Source organism: Castor canadensis, chromosome 5, assembly GCF_047511655.1.
Source record: "Castor canadensis chromosome 5, mCasCan1.hap1v2, whole genome shotgun sequence".
Classification (NCBI taxonomy): domain Eukaryota; kingdom Metazoa; phylum Chordata; class Mammalia; order Rodentia; family Castoridae; genus Castor; species Castor canadensis.
The window spans coordinates 74211324-74234024 of NC_133390.1; the positions used below are offsets into that span (position 1 = coordinate 74211324).

The 22701-nt window shown below is 38.0% G+C and overlaps 1 protein-coding gene across 1 annotated transcript in view; it reads right to left on the minus strand.

Annotated features, from left to right (window-relative positions):
- Ubxn7 (UBX domain protein 7) overlaps window positions 1–22701 on the minus strand; it is a 65504-nt gene that overhangs the window by 26299 nt on the left and 16504 nt on the right. The window contains exons 2-4 of the mRNA XM_020176470.2: window positions 14210–14357; window positions 12803–12870; window positions 7236–7301 (exon numbers count right to left, since the gene is read on the minus strand). Coding sequence (XP_020032059.1) covers window positions 7236–7301; window positions 12803–12870; window positions 14210–14357 — 282 coding nt within the window. The remainder of the gene's footprint in view (window positions 1–7235; window positions 7302–12802; window positions 12871–14209; window positions 14358–22701) is intronic.

Sequence of the window (22701 nt, forward strand, 5' to 3'; positions counted from 1 at the left end):
CACAGCTAACTCAATGCTAAATCCTCTAAAAGATAAAGGCCAAAATTATTCTTCTGAGTTACTCCACAAAAGGATATAAATCTATTTCCAAACAACTGTAGACAAAATGTTAACAGTGGCTGCTTTGGTTGGTATGGCTTTTCCTTCTCTTTTTCAATCTATAATAACCATTTTCATTAGTTTATTTCTTCAATTCACAGATACCAGGATTGAGAAATCAGTTTTTCATTTTATTAGAGTCAGCTTTTTGAAGTCCTCATTCAGAAGCTGATTAAGTTGATAAGTTGTCAGATTTCTTACATTATCTCTATTTCTATTACCATTTTTCTGTACCAAATAGGTAAGAATTTGGAACAATTAAGTTGATGGAATTAAAACTGAATCCATAATTGTCCTCCCACTCTCCCTCACTCCTTCCTTCCTATCTAATCTATCTACCTACCTACTTACCTAATTATTTATTTTGCAGTACTGGGGATTGAATTCAGGGCCCTGTGTTTGCTAGGCAAGTGCTCTACCACTTGAGCCATGCCCTGAGTCCTTTTGTTTTTAGTGTGTTTGACAGGTAACAGTCTTGCTAATTTTGCCTGGAGAGGCCTCAAACCACGTTCCTCCTGTCTCTGCCTTCTCAATAGCTGAGATTATACGTGTGTTGCCATGATGTTTAAGTCATAATTTCACTTTTTTTTTTAAATTTTTATTTTTTTATTATTCACATGTGCATACAATGCTTGGGTCATTTCTCCCCCCTGCCCCCACCCCCTCCCTTATCACCCACTCCGCCCCCTCCCTCTCCCCCCCACCCCAATACCCGGCAGAAACTATTTTGCCCTTATTTCTAATTTTGTTGAAGAGAGAGTATAAGCAATAATAGGAAGGAACAAGGGTTTTTGCTAGTTGAGATAAGGACAGCTATACAGGGAGTTGACTCACATTGATTTCCTGTGCATGTGTGTTACCTTCTAGGTTAATTCTTTTTGATTTGACCTTTTCTCTAGTTCCTGGTCCCCTTTTCCTATTGGCTTCAGTTGCTTTTAAGGTATCTGCTTTAGTTTCTCTGCGTTGAGTGCAACAAATGCTAGCTAATTTTTTAGGTGTCTTCCCTATCCTCCTATCTCCCTTGTGTGCACTCGCTTTTATCTTGTGATCAAAGTTCAATCCCCTTGTGTTTGCCCTTGATCTAATGTCTGCATATGAGGGAAAACATACGATTTTTGGTCTTTGGGGCCAGGCTAACCTCACTCAGAATGATGTTCTCCAATTCCATCCATTTACCAGCAAATGATAACATTTCGTTCTTCTTCATGGCTGCATAAAATTCCATTGTGTATAGACACATTTTCTTGATCCATCATCAGTAGTGGGGCATCTTGGCTGTTTCCATAACTTGGCTATTGTGAATAGTGCCGCAATAAACATGGGTGTGCAGGTGTCTCTGGAGTAACCTGTGTCACAGTCTTTTGGGTATATCCCCAGGAATGGTATTGCTGGATCAAATGGTAGATCAATGTCTAGCTTTTTAAGTAGCCTCCAAATTTTTTTCCAGAGTGGTTGTACTAGTTTACATACCCACCAGCAAGGTAAGAGGGCTCCTTTTTCCCCACATCCTCGCCAACACATGTTGGTAGTGGTGTTGCTAATGATGGCTATTCTAACAGGGGTGAGGTGGAATCTTAGTGTGGTTTTAATTTGCATTTCCTTTACTGCTAGAGATGGTGAGCATTTTTTCATGTGTTTTTTTTGCCATTTGAATTTCTTCTTTTGAGAAAGTTCTGTTTAGTTCACGTGCCCATTTCTTTATTGGTTCATTAGTTTTGGGAGAATTTAGTTTTTTTAAGTTCCCTATATATTCTAGTTATCAGTCCTTTGTCTGATGTGTAGCTGGCAAATATTTTCTCCCACTCTGTGGGTTTTCTCTTCAGTTTAGAGACCATTTCTTTTGATGAACAGAAGCTTTTTAGTTTTATGAGGTCCCATTTATCTATGTTATCTCTTAGTTGCTGTGCTGCTGGGGTTCCATTGAGAAAGTTCTTACCTATACCTACTAACTCCAGAGTAGTTCCTACTGTTTCCTGTATCAACTTTAGAGTTTGTGGTCTGATATTAAGATCCTTGATCCATTTTGAGTTAAGGCTGGTATAGGGTGATATACATGGATCTAGTTTCAGTTTTTTGCAGACTGCTAACCAGTTTTCCCAGCAGTTTTTGTTGAAGAGGCTGTTTTTTCTCCATCGTATATTTTTAGTGCCTTTGTCAAAGACAAGTTGGTTATAGTTGTGTGGCTTCATATCTGGGTCCTCTATTCTCTTCCACTGGTCTTCCATAATTTCACTTTTTAAAACTATTTTTGTATTAGGGCTACATTGTGATATTTACAAAAGTTCTTTCAAAGATCAGTAGAATTCACCCCCTCCATCACTCTCCTTTATCTTCCCTCCTCCAATTCCTGAATAATTTTTTTTTTCATTTTTCTTTTATTATTCATATGTGCATACAAGGCTTGGTTTATTTCTCCCCCCTGACCCCACCCCCTCCCTTACCACCCACTCCACCCCCTCCCGCTCCCCCCCTCAATACCCAGCAGAAACTATTTTGCCCTTATCTCTAATTTTGTTGTAGAGAGAGTATAAGCAATAATAGGAAGGAACAAGGGGTTTTGCTGGTTGAGATAAGGATAGCTATACAGGGCATTGACTCACATTGATTTCCTGTGCGTGGGTGTTACCTTCTAGGTTAATTCTTTTTAATCTAACCTTTTCTCTAGTTCCTGGTCTCCTTTTCCTATTGGCCTCAGTTGCTTTAAGGTATCTGCTTTAGTTTCTCTGCATTAAGGGCAACAAATGCTAGCTAGTTTTTTAGGTGTCTTACCTATCCTCACCCCTCCCTTGTGTGCTCTCGCTTTTATCATGTGCTCATAGTCCAATCCCCTTGTTGTGTTTGCCCTTGATCTAATGTCCACATATGAGGGAGAACATACGATTTTTGGTCTTTTGAGCCAGGCTAACCTCACTCAGAATGATGTTCTCCAATTCCATCCATTTACCAGCGAATGATAACATTTCGTTCTTCTTCATGGCTGCATAAAATTCCATTGTGTATAGATACCACATTTTCTTAATCCATTCGTCAGTACTGGGGCATCTTGGCTGTTTCCATAACTTGGCTATTGTGAATAGTGCCGCAATAAACATGGATGTGCAGGTGCCTCTGGAGTAACAGTCTTTTGGGTATATCCCCAAGAGTGGTATTGCTGGATCAAATGGTAGATCGATGTCCATCTTTTTAAGTAGCCTCCAAATTTTTTTCCAGAGTGGTTGTACTAGTCTACATTCCCACCAACAGTGTAAGAGGGTTCCTTTTTCCCCGCATCCTCGCCAACACCTGTTGTTGGTGGTGTTGCTGATGATGGCTATTCTAACAGGGGTGAGGTGGAATCTTAGTGTGGTTTTAATTTGCATTTCCTTTATTGCTAGAGATGGTGAGCATTTTTTCATGTGTTTTTTTTGCCATTTGAATTTCTTCTTTTGAGAAAGTTCTGTTTAGTTCACCTGCCCATTTCTTTATTGGTTCATTAGTTTTGGGAGAATTTAGTTTTTTAAGTTCCCTGTATATTCTGGTTATCAGTCCTTTGTCTGATGTATAGTTGGCAAATATTTTCTCCCACTCTGTGGGTGTTCTCTTCAGTTTAGAGACCATTTCTTTTGATGAGCAGAAGCTTTTTAGTTTTATGAGGTCCCATTTATCTATGCTATCTCTTAGTTGCTGTGCTGCTGGGGTTTCATTGAGAAAGTTCTTACCTATACCTACTAACTCCAGAGTATTTCCTACTCTTTCTTGTATCAACTTAAGAGTTTGGGGTCTGATATTAAGATCCTTGATCCATTTTGAGTTAATTTTGGTATAGGGTGATATACATGGATCTAGTTTCAGTTTTTTGCAGACTGCTAACCAGTTTTCCCAGCAGTTTTTGTTGAAGAGGCTGCTATTTCTCCATCGTATATTTTTAGCTCCTTTGTCAAAGATAAGTTGCTTATAGTTGTGTGGCTTCATATCTGGATCCTCTATTCTGTTCCACTGGTCTTCATGTCTGTTTTTGTGCCAGTACCATGCTGTTTTTATTATTATTGCTTTGTAATATAGTTTGAAGTCAGGTATTGTGATACCTCCAGCATTGTTCTTTTGACTGAGTATTGCCTTGGCTATTCGTGGCCTCTTGTGTTTCCATATAAATTTCACGGTAGATTTTTCAATCTCTTTAATGAATGTCATTGGAATTTTGATGGGAATCGCATTAAACATGTAGATTACTTTTGGGAGTATAGACATTTTTACTATGTTGATTCTACCAATCCATGAGCATGGGAGATCTGTCCACTTTCTATAGTCTTCCTCAATCTCTTTCTTCAGAAGTGTATAGTTTTCCTTGTAGAGGTCTTTCACATCTTTTGTTAGGTTTACACCTAGGTATTTGATTTTTTTTGAGGCTATTGTAAATGGAAGTTTTTTTTTTTTTTTTCATTTTTCTTTTATTATTCATATGTGCATACAAGGCTTGGTTCATTTCTCCCCCCTGCCCCCACCCCCTCCCTTACCACCCACTCCACCCCCTCCCGCTCCCCCCCTCAATACCCAGCAGAAACTATTTTGCCCTTATCTCTAATTTTGTTGTAGAGAGAGTATAAGCAATAATAGGAAGGAACAAGGGGTTTTGCTGGTTGAGATAAGGATAGCTATACAGGGCATTGACTCACATTGATTTCCTGTGTGTGGGTGTTACCTTCTAGGTTAATTCTTTTTGATCTAACCTTTTCTCTAGTTCCTGGTCTCCTTTTCCTATTGGCCTCAGTTGCTTTAAGGTATCTGCTTTAGTTTCTCTGCGTTAAGGGCAACAAATGCTAGCTAGTTTTTTAGGTGTTTTACCTATCCTCACCCCTCCCTTGTGTGCTCTCGCTTTTATCATGTGCTCATAGTCCAATCCCCTTGTTGTGTTTGCCCTTGATCTAATGTCCACATATGAGGGAGAACATACGATTTTTGGTCTTTTGAGCCAGGCTAACCTCACTCAGAATGATGTTCTCCAATTCCATCCATTTACCAGCGAATGATAACATTTCGTTCTTCTTCATGGCTGCATAAAATTCCATTGTGTATAGATACCACATTTTCTTAATCCATTCGTCAGTGCTTGGGCATCTTGGCTGTTTCCATAACTTGGCTATTGTGAATAGTGCCGCAATAAACATGGATGTGCAGGTGCCTCTGGAGTAACAGTCTTTTGGGTATATCCCCAAGAGTGGTATTGCTGGATCAAATGGTAGATCGATGTCCATCTTTTTAAGTAGCCTCCAAATTTTTTTCCAGAGTGGTTGTACTAGTCTACATTCCCACCAACAGTGTAAAAGGGTTCCTTTTTCCCCGCATCCTCGCCAACACCTGTTGTTGGTGGTGTTGCTGATGATGGCTATTCTAACAGGGGTGAGGTGGAATCTTAGCGTGGTTTTAATTTGCATTTCCTTTATTGCTAGAGATGGTGAGCATTTTTTCATGTGTTTTCTGGCCATTTGAATTTCTTCTTTTGAGAAAGTTCTGTTTAGTTCACATGCCCATTTCTTTATTGGTTCATTAGTTTTGGGAGAATTTAGTTTTTTAAGTTCCCTGTATATTCTGGTTATCAGTCCTTTGTCTGATGTATAATTGGCAAATATTTTCTCCCACTCTGTGGGTGTTCTCTTCAGTTTAGAGACCATTTCTTTTGATGAACAGAAGCTTTTTAGTTTTATGAGGTCCCATTTATCTATGCTATCTCTTAGTTGCTGTGCTGCTGGGGTTTCATTGAGAAAGTTCTTACCTATACCTACTAACTCCAGAGTATTTCCTACTCTTTCTTGTATCAACTTAAGAGTTTGGGGTCTGATATTAAGATCCTTGATCCATTTTGAGTTAATCTTGGTATAGGGTGATATACATGGATCTAGTTTCAGTTTTTTGCAGACTGCTAACCAGTTTTCCCAGCAGTTTTTGTTGAAGAGGCTGCTATTTCTCCATCGTATATTTTTAGCTCCTTTGTCAAAGATAAGTTGCTCATAGTTGTGTGGCTTCATATCTGGATCCTCTATTCTGTTCCACTGGTCTTCATGTCTGTTTTTGTGCCAGTACCATGCTGTTTTTATTGTTATTGCTTTGTAATATAGTTTGAAGTCAGGTATTGTGATACCTCCTGCATTGTTCTTTTGACTGAGTATTGCCTTGGCTATTCGTGGCCTCTTGTGAATGGAATTGTTTTCATACATTCTTTTTCCGTTTGCTCATTGTTAGTGTATAGAAATGCTAATGATTTTTCTATGTTGATTTTATATCCTGCTACCTTGCTATAGCTATTGATGATGTCTAGAAGCTTCTGAGTAGAGTTTTTTGGGTCTTTAAGGTATAGGATCATGTCATCTGCAAATAGGGATATTTTGACAGTTTCTTTACCTATTTGTATTCCTTTTATTCCTTCTTCTTGCCTAATTGCTCTGGCTAGGAATTCCAGTACTATGTTGAATAGGAGTGGAGATAGTGGGCATCCTTGTCTGGTTCCTGATTTTAGAGGGAATGGTTTTAATTTTTCTCCGTTAAGTATAATGCTGGCTGTAGGTTTGTCATATATAGCTTTTATAATGTTGAGGAACTTTCCTTCTATTCCTAGTTTTCTTAGAGCTTTTATCATGAAATGGTGTTGGATCTTATCAAAGGCTTTTTCTGCATCTATTGAGATGATCAAGTGGTTTTTGTGTTTGCTTCTGTTAATGTGGTTTATTACGTTTATTGATTTTCGTATGTTGAACCACCCCTGCATCCCTGGGATGAAGCCTACCTGGTCGTGGTGAATAATCTTTTTGATGTGTTGCTGAATTCGATTTGCCATTATTTTGTTGAGGATTTTTGCATCAATGTTCATTAAGGAGATTGGCCTATAGTTCTCCTTTTTGGAGGTGTCTTTGCCTGGTTTTGGGATAAGTGTAATAGTGGCTTCATAAAATGTGTTTGGCAGTTTTCCTTCCCTTTCTATTTCATGGAACAGTTTAAGGAGGGTTGGTATCAGTTCTTCTTTAAAGGTCTGATAGACTGAATAATTTTTCTTATTTAATGTGAATCCTCAAAGTAATTAGACCTAGTTAATACTTATCATCTTTCCCTTTTTAACAGTGAAGAAGGTAAAGATGGAGATGATAAACTGATCCACAGATACCTACTAGTTTCAGTTTGAAAATCTCGGAAACCATCAAATATAGAACGTGCAGGCCGTCGCCTTTTAGGAGCTGTAGGAGAAAAAAAAGATTAAAAAATTTAAACATTAATTTTGAAAATTCTAAAAACTTCCATACCTATAAGTATTTCTTTCTTTTTTTTGTGATCCTGGGGTTTGAACTCAGGGCCTTATACTTGTCAGGCAGGTATTCTATCACTGCAGCCATTCCACCAGCCCAAGTCGTTCCTATTTTAAAATGCTCATAGATTGATAATGGTGCTCTCCCTCAAAATATAAAAAAGTTTAGCTGGGTATCCGTGGCTTGCCACTTAGGAAGCTGAGATCAGGAGGATGGCAGTTTGAGGACTGCCTAGGCAAATAGTTTTTGAGACCCATCTCCAAAATAACCAGAACACAGTAAGCTACAGGTGTGGCTCAAGCAGTATAGCACCTGCTTCGCAAATGCAAGGGCCTGAGTTCACACCCCAACCCCACCAAAAATAAAAATAAAGTTTAAAAACTTTCAATTCATTCATGCCTAACTAACCTACCCATCTTGTTTTGCAAATGAGAAAACAAAAGTCCAGGTAATGAAGACTTAACCATGATTTAAAAAAAATATAACAATCAAATGGTGGTATGAGGAAGAAAGACTGAGGATTCAACATGGAGATGAAGTAGCAAATGTGCTACAAATATCCAGTTTAGGTAACCCTAATAGATCTGACCACTTTTTCAGTATAACACATGAGTAACTAAATTCTAAATCATAAGACTTAATGATTATGTTTTAGTGAATGGATGACATATACAATTATAAACATCAAGAAACATCTTCAATTTTGGAAGAAAAAAGTGTTCCCACAATTATAAAATGGTTTAGTAACAGAAAAATGAACAGAACCAAAGTCTCCTGCTACCCCTGTATTGTGCCTACAATCCAATCTTAAGTTAAACAGATAATATCTAGAATGCAATAATCAAAATGTTATCTTCTTACTCAACAGTATTTTCAAACCTAAAAAATTTATCAATGATACATATATACATAATAAATAAGGACTTTTAATAATTCTTTCAATATAATAATTACTAAGTTGACTTGTGACAAGCTTAGCAAGCATGTTATCAGAACAATGCACTCTTTTCATAAATGATGATTGGTAACAGGATAAAATGAGACCCCACATCAAAGCATCTTTCCCTATAACCTGTATGACATGTAATTACTCTGTCATTACACAGGGTAAATTACTTCTATCTGAGAATTACTAAGTTAAAAGCAAAACTAAACAAAAAATGCAGAATATTTAAAAACTTCATTTTTTTAAAGCAAATGTTTAAGATATCAATATTTATATACCAAAAAATCAATTTTACCTCAGGGAAACAAGATCTGGTAAAAGTCTTTCAATATGAATTTCTAGCCAGGCACCAATGCCTCATGCCTATAATTCTAGCTACTCTCAGGAGGCAGAGGATCAGGAAAATCAAGGATTGAGGTTGGAAGCCAGCCCTGGTAAATATTTGAGAGACCTTATCTTGAAAAAATTCATCACAAAAAAGAACTGGTGGAGTAGCTCAAGGTGTAGGCCCTGAGTTCAAACCCTAGAACCATAAAATAAACATATGTACATATGTAAAATTTGAATTTCTAAAAATTTAAACTACCTTCCTTTCTTCCTGCCTGCCTTTTTCCTTCTCTTTCTCTTTCCTTCTTCCATTCTATTTAAAAAGAATTAAGTAATATTATTCTTTTCAATTTTGGAACTACTTTTGATCAAGAGTTCCTACTTAAGTATGGAATTATCACAATGAAATTCCCTTGTATTACTAATGTATGATAATTCAAAAAATAAAATTTAAAAAGAGTAGGGTTAAAACATGTATGTTTCTGACAGGAATACTGTAACCTCTCAAATAATGTCTTCCTAAAACTAGTTATATATAATTTTTTTACCGTAACAACTAATAATGCATCTTAGGGTAAGACAGAGAGTAGCTACCTAAGAAAGTACATGATAATAGGGGAGGTAGCATGTGAAACCTAATCTTCTGCTAATTGTCAAAGACAGGACAGCTAATATTGCACATTACCTTGTTTCCCCCTTCTCTATTAGGCACTTATCTCCTTGGTACACTCATTAGTTTCTCTTATTGCCAGCCTTCTTACTCAGCTGCTTTTTATTTCTTGGGCTCATATCCTGAACCATTTGCTGGACATTCACTCTAAAAACCTTTCGTCAGGCCTCAACACCTCTAGCCCTAGGTACACTACTGCTGCCTGCCTCTTCAGTGCGATTCCCTGGTTTTTGCAAACCTTTTCCAAAAGCAAACATCAGTTCTTATTCTCCTGTCCATAACAGGGTACTGGTCACCGAGGCCAAAGACACAAAGCTATCAAGAGCCTGGAGGCGTGGCTCAAGTGGTAAAGAACCTGCCTAACAAGCACATGAAGTCCTGAGTTCAAACTCCAATGCTGCCGAGGGAAGGAGGAAAGGAGGAAGGGAGGGAGATGAGACAGAAATAAAGACAGAAAGCAAGAGAGAAAGGAAAAAAGAAAGAACAGCTTCTAACTTTTTTTTTAAATAAACAAGTATGTGCCAGTGAAGAATTCAATGTCTAATAGTACAATTTGGTGCCACTGCTGTAATCTAACTAAGACACTGGTAGTCTGACCCACCATTGCTTTTGAACCATCAGTTCAAATGTCATTATGATGAAAAGGCAAATAGTTTCTTAGTATTAAAATGATTCTGATCTCAGAGGCCTCCCTAAAGAGTATCAGGGAAGCCTGAACCACAAAACTGCTTTAGATCAATACTGCCCTAAGGTAACAGTTCTTCAAAAACCCTTGTCAAGTTATATTAAGATCTAGGAGTTAGTGTACCTAAGTGGTAGAGTGTTTGCCTAGCATGTGTGAGGCCCTGGGTTTGATACCCAGCACTAACATCAATTTAAAAAAAAAGTTATGATGTGGTCTCATAATAAAAGGTAAGGCTGACTTCCTGAATATGTAAAGTCACTCTCACCTCCTTCACTGTATGTCAATCTAGAGGTTAAAAAAAAAAAAAAAAAAAGCAAAGCATGGTTTCAGAAGAAACTCTGCTGCCTCTGTGTTCAACAGCAAAAAGCAAAAAAAATTCATTTCCTATATTCTTAACCACTCCAAGACCCTGCCTCAGTCCTCACAATAAAGAGAAGACAAAGCATCCAAGAGCATTACTCTTCAGATCCAAAATCTATTCATAGCACTTACATGAAAAAAATATGAATGATGTTTTATTACATTTGCTATATTAACAACATGACTGGCTGACTTGAATAGTCCACAAAGCATTATTAATATACAGTATTCAGGCTATCATTTTCCTCTTACCTGTGTTTCTTTCTCAATCTAAGCCATAGTCAGCCCCTCCCCTACCCCCGTCTATAGTTGGAAAAAATATTTCCAAGGCTGGGATGTAGCTCAGTGGTAGAGAATCTGCAGAGTATACATGAAGCCCTGGGATGATGCCACACTTATAGACTTTTTTTTTTTTGGTCATATTTCCTAAACAATGTAACAAATATTCACAAAGCATTTACAGCATACAGGGTATTATAAGCAATCTAGAGAAAAAAAAATATATATATATATAGGAGGAGGATGTGAGTAGATGATATACAAACGCTAAACCATCTTTTTTTTGTTTTTTTTTCATGGTACTGGGATATGAACTCAGAGCTCATCTCCTCCTTTTTGCCTAGGCCAGAATGGATTGCAGTCTTTCACTATTCTATGCTTCCTGCCAAAGGCAAGAGAGTAAACAAAGCACCACCATGCTCAGATTTTTTTTTTTTTGGAATGTTGAGATGGTGTCTCACAAACATTTTTGCCTGGGGTGGCCTGGAACTGTGATTCTCCCAATCTTAGCCTTCCGTGTAGCATGGATGACAGGCACATGCCACTGCGCCCAGAACTATTAGCCCTTGAACCTCAATCCTTGATCCTTCCAACCTCAGCCTCCCAAATAGCTAGGATTATAGGTGTAAGCCACCAGCACCAAGCTAACTAAGCTATCTTATATAGGAGACTTAAGCACCCTCAGATTTTGGCATTTGAAAAGGAGTGGGGTAGGGGGGAAAGTTCTGGAACTAATCCCCTGTAGATATGGAACAACTATATATTCTTTCATTTCTTGATACAGTAAACTCCAAAGCTGCCACATTAAAGGTTATTTTACAGAAACTCTCAACACTAAGGTAATTTTTCAGATCAACAGATAAGGTTTATTTATTAATTATCTTCATTCTTTTTCTTACAACTTATTTCTACTCCTCTATTCCAGATTACCTACAAAACTTTATATAGATCTTTTGTTCTCAATTTTCAAACTATTTCTCTATGTTATGGTTCTCAATACAGTATGAATTTTACCATCTGTCTGCCTAGCCACATTAAAACCTGCATTTTTCTGTGGTTTTTTTTTTTTTCTTCAATAAACCCATTAATGCCTAAAATACATGGCTCAAAAAAGGGAAGTAAAAGCTTATCACACTAACTATAAATCTTCTTTAAAACATATTGGATGTGCCAGGTGCTGGTGGCTCACACCTGTAATCCTAGCTACTGGGGAGGCTGAGATTTGGGAGGATTGAGGAAGCTCAAGGCTGGCCTACACAACAGTTCAGGAGACCCCTCCACCCCCGCAACTGCCAATAACCAGAGCAAAATGGAGTGGAGGAGGGGCTCAAACAGCAGAGTGCCCGCTTTGCAAACTCAGAGCTCTGAGTTCAGACCACAGCCCAACTGAAATTAAAACTGATTAAATATGTCATGTTCTATCATCCTCTCTAGGTACCCAGACTGATCTGCAATTTTCTGCAGTGGAATAGGGGGTTATTTCCTCTAGTTTAAAAAAAGGAATAGCACTTCTAGAAATTTAAAAAAAAAAAAGGTAAGACATATGAAGATAGTAAGAACATGGCAGTCAAGTGGGTATTTAGGAAAAATATTGAGCTTTTTTTCTAATAATAGATTATGCTTCCATTTTAGCCAGCAATTCTTTTTTGCTAACTTTCCTCTTTGTGGCCTTCTGCAACTACCAATTATTTAATCTGCTTCACTCTTTGTGAACCAATCATGCAGCTTTCCTGAGGAAAGTACGGAATTGCAAGATAAGGACTGACTGGCTCTGTACTTGGTGTAACAATCTCTGAGCAAGGCCTCACATCTAGCTACTTGGGAGGCTGACATCAGGAGGATCATGGTTTGAGGCCAGCCCAGGAAAACAATTTTGAAAGACCCCCATCTTCAAAATAACCACAGCAAGAATGGACAGGAGGGCTGGTAGAGTGGCTCAAGTGGTAGAAAGCCTGCCTAGTAAGCTCAAGGCCCTGTGTTCAAACCCCAGTGCTGTCCCTTACCCCCCGCCCCAAAAAAATAATGGACTGGAGGCAGGGCTCAAGTGGTAAAACACCCGATCTGCAAGCAAGAAGCCCTGAATTCAAATCCCAGTCCCTCCAAAATAAAAAAATCTGAAGACAACAAAGTCAAAGCAAAAAAACAAAAAAGCAAAGTGAGCTTACCACCAAACAAAGGTTCTGGTTCCACCAATATTTCCTGCTTTTGAGGAATTGGCGCACGGACTTCTTCTCTATTGAAAAAAAGAAAAGAGAAAATACCAAAATGAGAACCGCATCAGGTACGTGTTTTTTCTTTCTGTAATTCACTGTAATTTAGTGAAGGTATTCAACATGAAGAAGTAAAACGAACATCAAATTTAATGAGTTTTAAGAATTCAAGCAATTATCCTCAGGGTTTGGAACCCTGTAGTAAATAGTAATAAATGGTGAAGAGACTGGATATTTTAGTCCTTTACATGTGTCACCAGTGAGAGTTTGCCATAAACACCTGTTGGGCAAAATTACAAGTCTTTAGAAAATATTAGGCATGAAGCTTTCTCAAAGAAAATCTATTAATATATGAAACAAAAAGATTTTTTAAAGATCTCAGGCAAGACATTATAGTCTTAATTGCCTCTTTTGTTGAAATAATTCCAGATGAATATAATACTGTTTCTACATGAAGTGTGAACTTGACATTGTCTGGCCATGTATTTCAAGTGTGACTGATGCCATTCTCCTCCAACAAGGCTCAAATTGTTAATGGAATTCAGTGTGAAAACATGACTGGGTTTATATAAACCTGAGTAGCAGACATTTATAGTTGACTTAGGAGAGCGTGTATTATAACCTGTCTTTTAAATTTATCTCCAATTTAGTAAAAATAAAATTCTTATCTTTGGCCTGTTCATATTTAAAAGGATTCCTCATGCTATAAACAATAAGACATGAAAAAGGAGGGGTATTAATGTCTTACTTGAGGACTTTTAAATTTGCTTCATAAACCCACTGCTTTCCTTTGAGCAAGGTTCATGTCTAATTATTTCCCAAGGACTGCTGGAATTTTGCCCAATGAGTATTTATGACAAATTTTCACTTTGTCATAAGTAAAGGAATAAAACACTATTTATTATTGTTCTCAATACACTACCATTCCAAACCCTGAGGATGCTTCTACTATAAATAACTAGTTATTTGTAGCTACCTATAAATAACTATTTAAGGTATAAAGGACTACATATCTACCCCTGTAAGATTTTATTGCTGTTTTTGGCTGTGGCGGGACATACAAGTTCCACCTCCCAGCCACAATTCAAGCCTAAGAATGCAGCTCTACTCTCCACCTTGTCATTTGTTCACCCACCTCTCAGACTTCTCATGGAAGTTCTTGTGACGATTTAGTAAGAGAGAGGATTAAATTCTAGACATGAAAGTGTATGTAGTACAAAAATATCCATCTGTACTTCTTCAGGGGCTTTCTTTCAACCTCCATGTTTTTTCAATACCAGAAAATTAACCTAGCTTTGATAAAGATGCAGCTACTTAATTTAGGCAAGGAGTAGCTTTTAACAATAAATAATCAATTCATACTCTGTGTGCTGTCTGACAGTGGAGACACTTGCTGAACTGGTACTGGGCTCTTCAGCAATTCCTCCACCATCCAAAAACATAGTGACTGCCATCTCCAGATTGTTGTTGCAGGCCTCTAGCATATGTTTTCCTACACTTTCGCTTGCACCTGAAACAACAAAAGAATAGGAAAAAAAAAAATGTTAAAAAAGATACCTTCTGACAACCAGAGCATATTAAAACAGATTCTGAAGCAAATTAATAGTATCTTTCCCTTCTATAATGAATGATCTTTTTCATTTAAACACATTTGTTTACTTCTACATTGTTGGTTGGTTGCTGTGATATACACAGAGCTAGAAAATAATATAGAAGCACTGAAATAGTAGCCTTCTTTCATAATAAAACAAAAACTAAGCTGGGCGCCAGTGTTCTCACCTGTTATCTTAGCTATTTGGGAGCCTGAGATTGGAAGGAATGAGGTTCGAGGCCAACCTGGGCAAATAGTTAAGACCCCATCTCCAAAATAAACAGAGCAAAATGGACTGGAGGTTGGTTGGTTGCTGTGATATACACAGAGCTAGAAAATAATATAGAAGCACTGAAACAGTAGCCTTCTTTCATAATAAAACAAAAACTAAGCTGGGCGCCAGTGTTCTCACCTGTTATCTTAGCTATTTGGGAGCCTGAGATTGGAAGGAATGAGGTTCGAGGCCAACCTGGGCAAATAGTTAAGACCCCATCTCCAAAATAAACAGAGCAAAATGGACTGGAGGTGTAGCTCAAATGGTAGAATGCCTGCTTTGCAAACTCAAAGACTGAGTTCAAACCCTAGTGCCAAGAACAATAACAACAACAACAAAAAACTAAAGGCTATTTGACATTTCTTTAATTGTCTAAGTATGTATTTTTTAATAAACTCAGAAAAAAGATAAAGAAAAATTAAAACTACATTCTGGAAAGTTAGAAATGCTTTCTATTAGAAAGAATGCATTTCAGAAAGGGGTTAAGAGAGTATTATAGAGGGCTGGAGGCACAGCTCTACCAATACTGGTAGAGCACCTGCCTATCAAGCATGATTCCTTTTTTTTGATAGTTTTATATATATATATATAAACTATATATATATAATATATATATAATAGAACTGGTGAGTTTGATCAAAGTACATTTTACACATCTATGGAAATATCACAATGAAACTCCTTTGTAAAAATAATTTACACTAATAAAAAGTATGCACTTCAACTAGCATTTCCGCTTTGTTCAGAAAACAATTTTTGTTCATTTTTTGGCAATACCTCCAGCCCTTTTTGCATTAGTTTTCAGGTAGGGTCTGGTGCTTTTTGCCTAGGCTGGCCTGGACAGCAATCCTCCTACTTTTCTACTTCTGCTTCCAGCACAGCTAGGATGACAAGTATCTATCTCTGTGTCCAACTTTTTCCTTGAAATGGGGATCTCACTAATTTTTTGCCTTATCTAGCTTCCAACCTTGATCCTCCCAATCTCTGCTTCCCAAGTAGCTGGAATTACAAGTGTGAACCATTGCACCTGGCCCAGAAAGTATTTTTAATACCAAAGAGAAGTAAATGAACATTTTTGTCTAAGATATAACTAATCAAAATCTGGTAATTCTTGTCAATCTTTGTCATTTAAAATGGGCTCTAACACTTATTTGTAAATAAAGACGGCACAGTCTGTTGAATGAAATGTAAAATTGGCAAAGTCCTTTAAGGAAACAATTTTGCAACGTGCACCAAGAAACAAAAATTCTCATTTCTTTTTTGACTCATAATGCAAACTTCTAGAATTCAATATAAAATACTACATGCATAAACATATCCATATGTATGTCCAGACTAACTATAACTGAAAATTCAAACACCATAAATGGGCAATAATAGTGCAATGTGCCAGGTGCTACTGGCTCACGCCTGTGATCCTAGTTACTTGGGAGGCTGAGATCGGGAGGATCGAGGTTCGAAACCTTCATCTCCAAAATAAGCAGAGCAAGGGCTAGGAACATGGCTCAAGTGGTAGAGTGTCTGCTTAGCAAACTCAACGCCCTGGGTTCAAAACTTAGTACAGTACAAAAAAAAAAAAAAAAAAAAGCAAAATAACCAGAGCAAAATGGACAAGAGGTGTGGTTCCAGTGGTAGAGCATCTGCTTTGCAAGTTGGAAACCCGTGTTCAAACCCCAGTCTCACTGAAAATAAATAAATAAAAGCACAGTGTGAATTATAGTATCTATTTGATGGAAATACTTTGTGGCCACTATAAAGCATCTCAAGCTTTTCACTGGGAGATTTTTTTTCCTCATCTGAGTTATGTTTCTTAGACTCTCCTGTTGCCAGGTATGTTGGCACATATCTATAATCCCAACGCTCGGGAGGCTAAGGCAGGAAGATCACCAGTTTGAGGCCCTGTCTCAAAAAACAAAAAATCTTCATCTGCTGGCAGTAAATTCTCTTCTAAGATTATGTCTGAAAATATCTTGATTTTGCTGTCATTCCTGAAAGACAGTTCTACTGACTATGTCATTTCAAGGTTGACAGCAAGGTCCCCTCCAAATAAAAACAGAATTCCAGTGTCCTTTGCCTCCTGTTACTGCTATTTACTCTTGTTAGAGTAAAGACAAAGATTTTTAGAGCAATCTGCTGTTTCTCCCTAGCTGCCTTTAAGATTTCTCTGTCCTCCTCCTTCTGTACTTTTACTGATTTGTCAAGGCTAATTTTATTTGTTCTCCTTGGGATTCACTGGATTTCTAACACCTGAGGATTTTTTTAAAAATCAATTCTGAAAATTCTCAGCCATTTAAATTGACCATTGCCCCTCCCTTCTACTCATATTCCTTGTGGAACTTCAATTAGTGTTATATCAGAGCTCTTCATTCTAACATGTATGTCCCAACCTTTCTTTTGTCTCTATGTTGTATTCTTGGTAATCCATTGTTCTCTTCTAGTTCACACATTCTGCTTAGCTGTGCCAATCTGTCTATTTAGTTTTATAACTAGAAGTTCTATTTTTGTTTTATTCTGTCATCTGTTTGGCCATGTTTCAGAGACCTGTAATTCATATTTCTATTTCAATCTTTCCATTTCTTCAAACTTCCCAGTGTTACTATAATACAATATAAACTTCCTGCAGTCACTGTAGATCACTATCTCTTGTTTCTCCTGGCCCTTACTCATCATGCAACAGTTTTTGTACAGTTTGTGGTATTTGAGACAGGGTTTCAATAGGTAGCCCAAACTGGCCTGGAACTCAAAACCCTCCTGCCTCAGCCTCTCAAGTGCTGGGATTACAGGCATGTATCACCATGCCTGGCTAATTTGTGGGCTTCCCCCTCTCACCCTCTGTGATCTCCTGTGCCCTGGAATTTTAATCTGTAGAATTTTGAAGCCCATGTTGAAGGTACATTCTTCCTAATAGGATCTGACTTGACAGTTTTTGCAAGGTTCTACCAGAGACCAATTTAAATACATTCTTGACATGGAAGTTTTTCAAGACCACAAGGAAAATGTCATTCTACAACAGGCCTTTTTTAGGTATTTTCCCCATACATGCAACCACCACCCCTGCCACGGATGAAACATTAAAGTATCGTCCTCATGAAGGAGGGAGGTGTCTCCTTTTAGATTTCTCTTCTTCAGAAGGCCCTGGGGTTTGGCTTTGTATGCCCTACGAGGCTATAAAAAAAGGGAAGTTCAAAACTAATCAATTTGGGCAGATTCCACAAGGGTAAAGTCTGCCTTGGGCTGGTGGAAGGGCTCAAGTGGTACAGCGCATACCTAGTAAGCATAAGTCCCTGAGTTCAAACCCCAGTGTCACCAAAAAAAAAAAAAAAAGTTTGCCTTAAAGCTAGCTAACATCTTCATTCCCAATTTCATTTCCATTTTAGCTTCTTGCTAAATGATACATTAGAAAAGATTTTTTTTAAATACTACACATTTTATTCAGCAACTTTTCCTCCTAAGTGGGATTATTCATGAGATTCCTCTTCTAGCCTTAATGTGAGAAATGGAAGCGCTGACTCTACTCCTAATCATCTCTCATCTTTCTCATCTGTACTATATCTGCCTCCAGGGCTTTAGATCAAGTCCTTCACACTTCTTACCTAACTACTACAATAGGCTCCTAACTGATTATCACTCTATCTTCAAACTTGCTGCTAGGATACAAGGCTGATTATACCACCCACTGACCCCCACCCTGGCTTAAAATTCTTTAATAGCTCTTTCCCTGATGACTAGAGTACAAATTTCAAAGTGTCTATGAGCTGGAAGGTCCTTTTTAAGTCTGAGCTTATATCTCTGGCTTATTTCTCCATTGTCTACAATTTACTATAGACAAACCAAATTACATGTAAAGAGATGCCCTTATCCTCATCTCCCCAGCTAGTTTAGGCATGTTGAGAATCACCAAAAAGTGTTACTTTGTCAATTTATGAGCTAAACTACCTCCTAGCTCCCAACCCTATAATACTGTTCTGTTATATCTATGGATACATTACTGAAGAGTAAATGTTAGCTTACTTTATGCTCCTTCAAAAGAGTAGGAGCCCCTTGAACACAGGGATTGGTTTTCTTGTCTTAGTATCCCAGCACTTAGTTTCCCATTTGTGCTTACATGTGATCAATGTCTAATAACTCCCTCAGTGAGGGAGCTCACAGATTTGAGCTCACCAGATAACACACCAGGGCAAGAGGGACAAGACCCACTGACAACCCTTCTTATATCTTTTGAATTTTGTAGTGTATGCACTTCTAATTTAATGTGTTTTAAATTTATAAGCAATATAATACACTGTAAAAACAACAAAGAGCAAACAGGTATCTGGGATAAATGAACTTACAAGAAAATTTTCAGTAAGTGAATCACATACAAATGTTTAAAGGGTTTATAACTCAAACAGTAGCTATAGCCTTTTCAGGAAGTTCACAAAGACATACATCTAAGAAGTCAATGGAAAAAATGGAATAAAATTATTTCAAGAAATGAGTGGAAAAAACCACTATCACACAAAAAGGTGTAATTTAATGTGAAAACAATAAATATTACCAAAAAAACTACCCACTTCTGATCATTTCACTTAAAACTCTAGAAATCTATGTATATGTTAGCCAAAAATCTTCTTTTTATTATCTCATACCTATCAGGATGACTACTATGAAAAAAATAAGAAGCAGCAAGTGTTGGTGAGGATGTGAAGAAATTGGGAATTAAGTCCACTACTGGTGGGAATGTAAAATGGTATAGTTATTACCAAAAACAGTATGACAGTTACTTAAAAAAAAAATGAAAATCAGATTATCATGTAATGTACTTATTTCACTTCTGAGAATATACCCAAAAGAATAGAAAGCAGGATCTCAGCCAGTCATAGTGGCTTTTGTCCCTTCACACTGAGGTTTGAACTCAGGGCCTTGAACTTGGTAGGCAGGTGCTCTACCACTTGAGCCATACATCCAGCCCTTTCTGCTTTAGTTATTTTCTGAATACAATTTTGCTCTTGAATTATGCCTGGGCTGGCCTGAACCTCGCTATTTATGATTCTCACGTAGCTGGGATGACAGGCACACCAACAGCCCAGCTTTCACTGGCTTAAATGAGATTCCCTAACACTTTTTGCTTGGGCATGCCTCAAACTGCAATTCTCCAGAATAGTCAGAATTAGAGGCATGGAACCACTGGGCCCAACTTAAGATTCCATTTTACAAGACAAAGGTTATGGACAGACAATAGTGACAGCTATACATTATTAATGTATTTAATATGACCAAAATTCACAGTCAAAATTATTAAGATAGTAACTTTTGTTGTGCATTTTAGTACAAGAAAGTTCAAAGAACTCAGATGTGGTGGCTTACACCTACAATCCCAGCTACTCAGGAGGCAGAGATTAGGAGAATCACATTTTGAGACTAGTCCTAACAAAAAGTTAGTGAAACCCTCCCCCCACCTCACACTTCAACAAAGAGAATCACAGGAAGTCTCAGGCTGGCCTTAGGTAAAAAGAAAACCTCCAGACCCTATAACTAAAGCAAAAAGTGTTGGGGGTAGAGTGGGTGGTTCATGGTACAGTTATAGAGTGCTTTGCCTAGCAAGTGCTGAGGCCCTGCATTCAAATCTTGTCAGAAATTTTTTTTAAAAATCAAAAAAACAAACATCCTTCTTTGGGGGATTGGAAAAATACAGATTTGTCTTTCATTTGGTGTGGCATTGTTTTTTGTTGATGTCGTCTGTTTGCTTTGTTTTGTTTGGCAGTACTTTTTGAACTTGGGCCCTCACACTTGCTAGATAGGGACTCTACAACATGAGCCACTCTACCAGCTGGCAATGTTAAATATATTTGGTCTTCAGTTTTGTTTCTTGGCATACAACTCCTAAAATCCCTGGACTCTTCAAAGTGGTTAGTGACTTTTGCCATGCAATTAAGTTGGCTAATGGCTGGCAGCTCCAAGGTAGCTTCAATATGGTGGCTGATCATCAGAAAGACCAAGACAGAATTAGAGAACAGGAGAAGATTAAGTTGATTACTAATGGCCAAGAATTTAACCAATCATGCATACGCAATGAAGTCTCAATAAAAACCAGAAAGGAGGGCCAGCAGCAAGGCTTAAGTGACTGAGTGCCTGCCTAGCAAGCACAAGATCCTGAGTTCAAACTCCAGTACTGTGTCCCCCCACTGCACACACACAAAAAAAAGAACACAGAAAGGAAAGGATTCAGAGAGTTTCTGCATAAGCAAACATGAAGTTACTGGCAGATGGCATGCCCAGAGAATGCATGGAAGCTCCAAGCTCCTTCTCCAATACCTCATCCTATGCATCTCTTTATCTGTATCCTTTGTAATAACTTTTATAATAAACCAGCAAACATGTTTCTCTGAGTTCTGTGAGTCAGTAAGAGAAATTAATTGAACCCAAGAACAAGAGTGAGTAGCAACGCTGTCAAAATCACAGGTAAGGGTTGGAGGAGGGGCTCAAGTGGTAGAGCACCTACCTAGCAAGCACAAGGCCCTGAGTTCACACTCCAATACTGCCAAAAGATAAAAAAAAAAAAAAAAAAAAAAAAGCACAGGTAAAAATACCCTGATAAAAGAAACTAACATCTAAAGGGAAAGGAGGTAATCTTGGGAACTGAGCCCCCCCCCGCCAACTTGCAGGTTCTAACAGCTTTCTCCACGCATTTAGTGACAGAATTGAACTAGATTAGAAGATACTAGGCTGGTGTCGGTGTAACAGAATTGTTTGGTCAAGGTAGGGAGAAATCCTCACACCTTTCAAGGTCACAGCAGTCTTCTACATTGATTGTTGGGTGAGAGCAGAGGGGGAAAAAAATCAAAGCAGATTTGGGTCTGCCTTTTGTGGGTACATGGGTCAATTACATTTTTAAGGAGGTAACTTACATAACCAGGGAAGTTTCTCCTTTGAAAGAGCTTCAAGTACTACACAAAGCTAAGAAACTGTCTTAGACTCTTCACTGTCCCTCGACTATGAACATGCTACCACTATCAGCCAACCAAGTCCTATAGTTTCATCTAATCAATACTGCTACCCAGCTGCTTCCATTTGCATTGTTACAGTCTGAGTACAAACCCTCAACATGTTTCATCAATCATTGCATTGCTTTTGATTTTGCTCCCCTTTGATAGACTCTCTGTACTACAAATGATTCACATTTGGTTCTTTGTTGTTTAAAGAGTTTTACATTGCTGACTGGAAAAATCATAACCTCCAGAGCTGCATACAAGATATGGCTCTCATTTACCTTTCCTGTTTTATATCCTCTCACCTCACCTCTCTACCATTCCCTTCAGCCACATGGATCTACACTGTCTAGTCATGTCCTTTGGTGGTACTTCATAAAGCCATCTTTGGACAGTTAGCATTAGTCAAATCAGTCCCCTCATTTTTCCTGACAACACATCAAAATGTTCACCTTTCTATTTACCATCCCTCCTCATCCTAAAGTAGGTTCAGTAATGGATATATTTTTTTCCTTTAGTGTCTCTGTCTCGCTCTCTCTGTTTTGCAGTGCTGGAGATCAAACTCAGGACCTTGCTCATATACTCTACCACTGAGGTACCATAAACTCAACCTCTCTTCGTGTTTTAGTCTCCATCCTTGTCTCTCCCAGCTCTCCTTGCAACCTTTTAAAAACTCACTAAACTGAACTAGTTCTTACTTTTCTCATTCTGATACCACCTCCAAAGTTCTCAGTCAAGCTGAACCAAAAGTTCTCAAGTATTAATACATACAAATGTACACTCTCACCTTCAGAAAACACTTTCAAAAAATGAAATTTCTTGACTAAGGGTGTTGCTCAGTGTTAAAGCACAGGCTTGGCATAATTAAAGCCCTGGCTGGATCCCAGCAGAGACAGGAAGCAAGAAAGACCAGAGAGAGAAAGAGATGAGAGTGAGAGAGTGATCAAAGAGTAAGAGCAAGAGGAAGAACGAACAAGGTCTCAAAACAAAAAGTTCAGTGTCTATTGTACTTTGCTGGGCG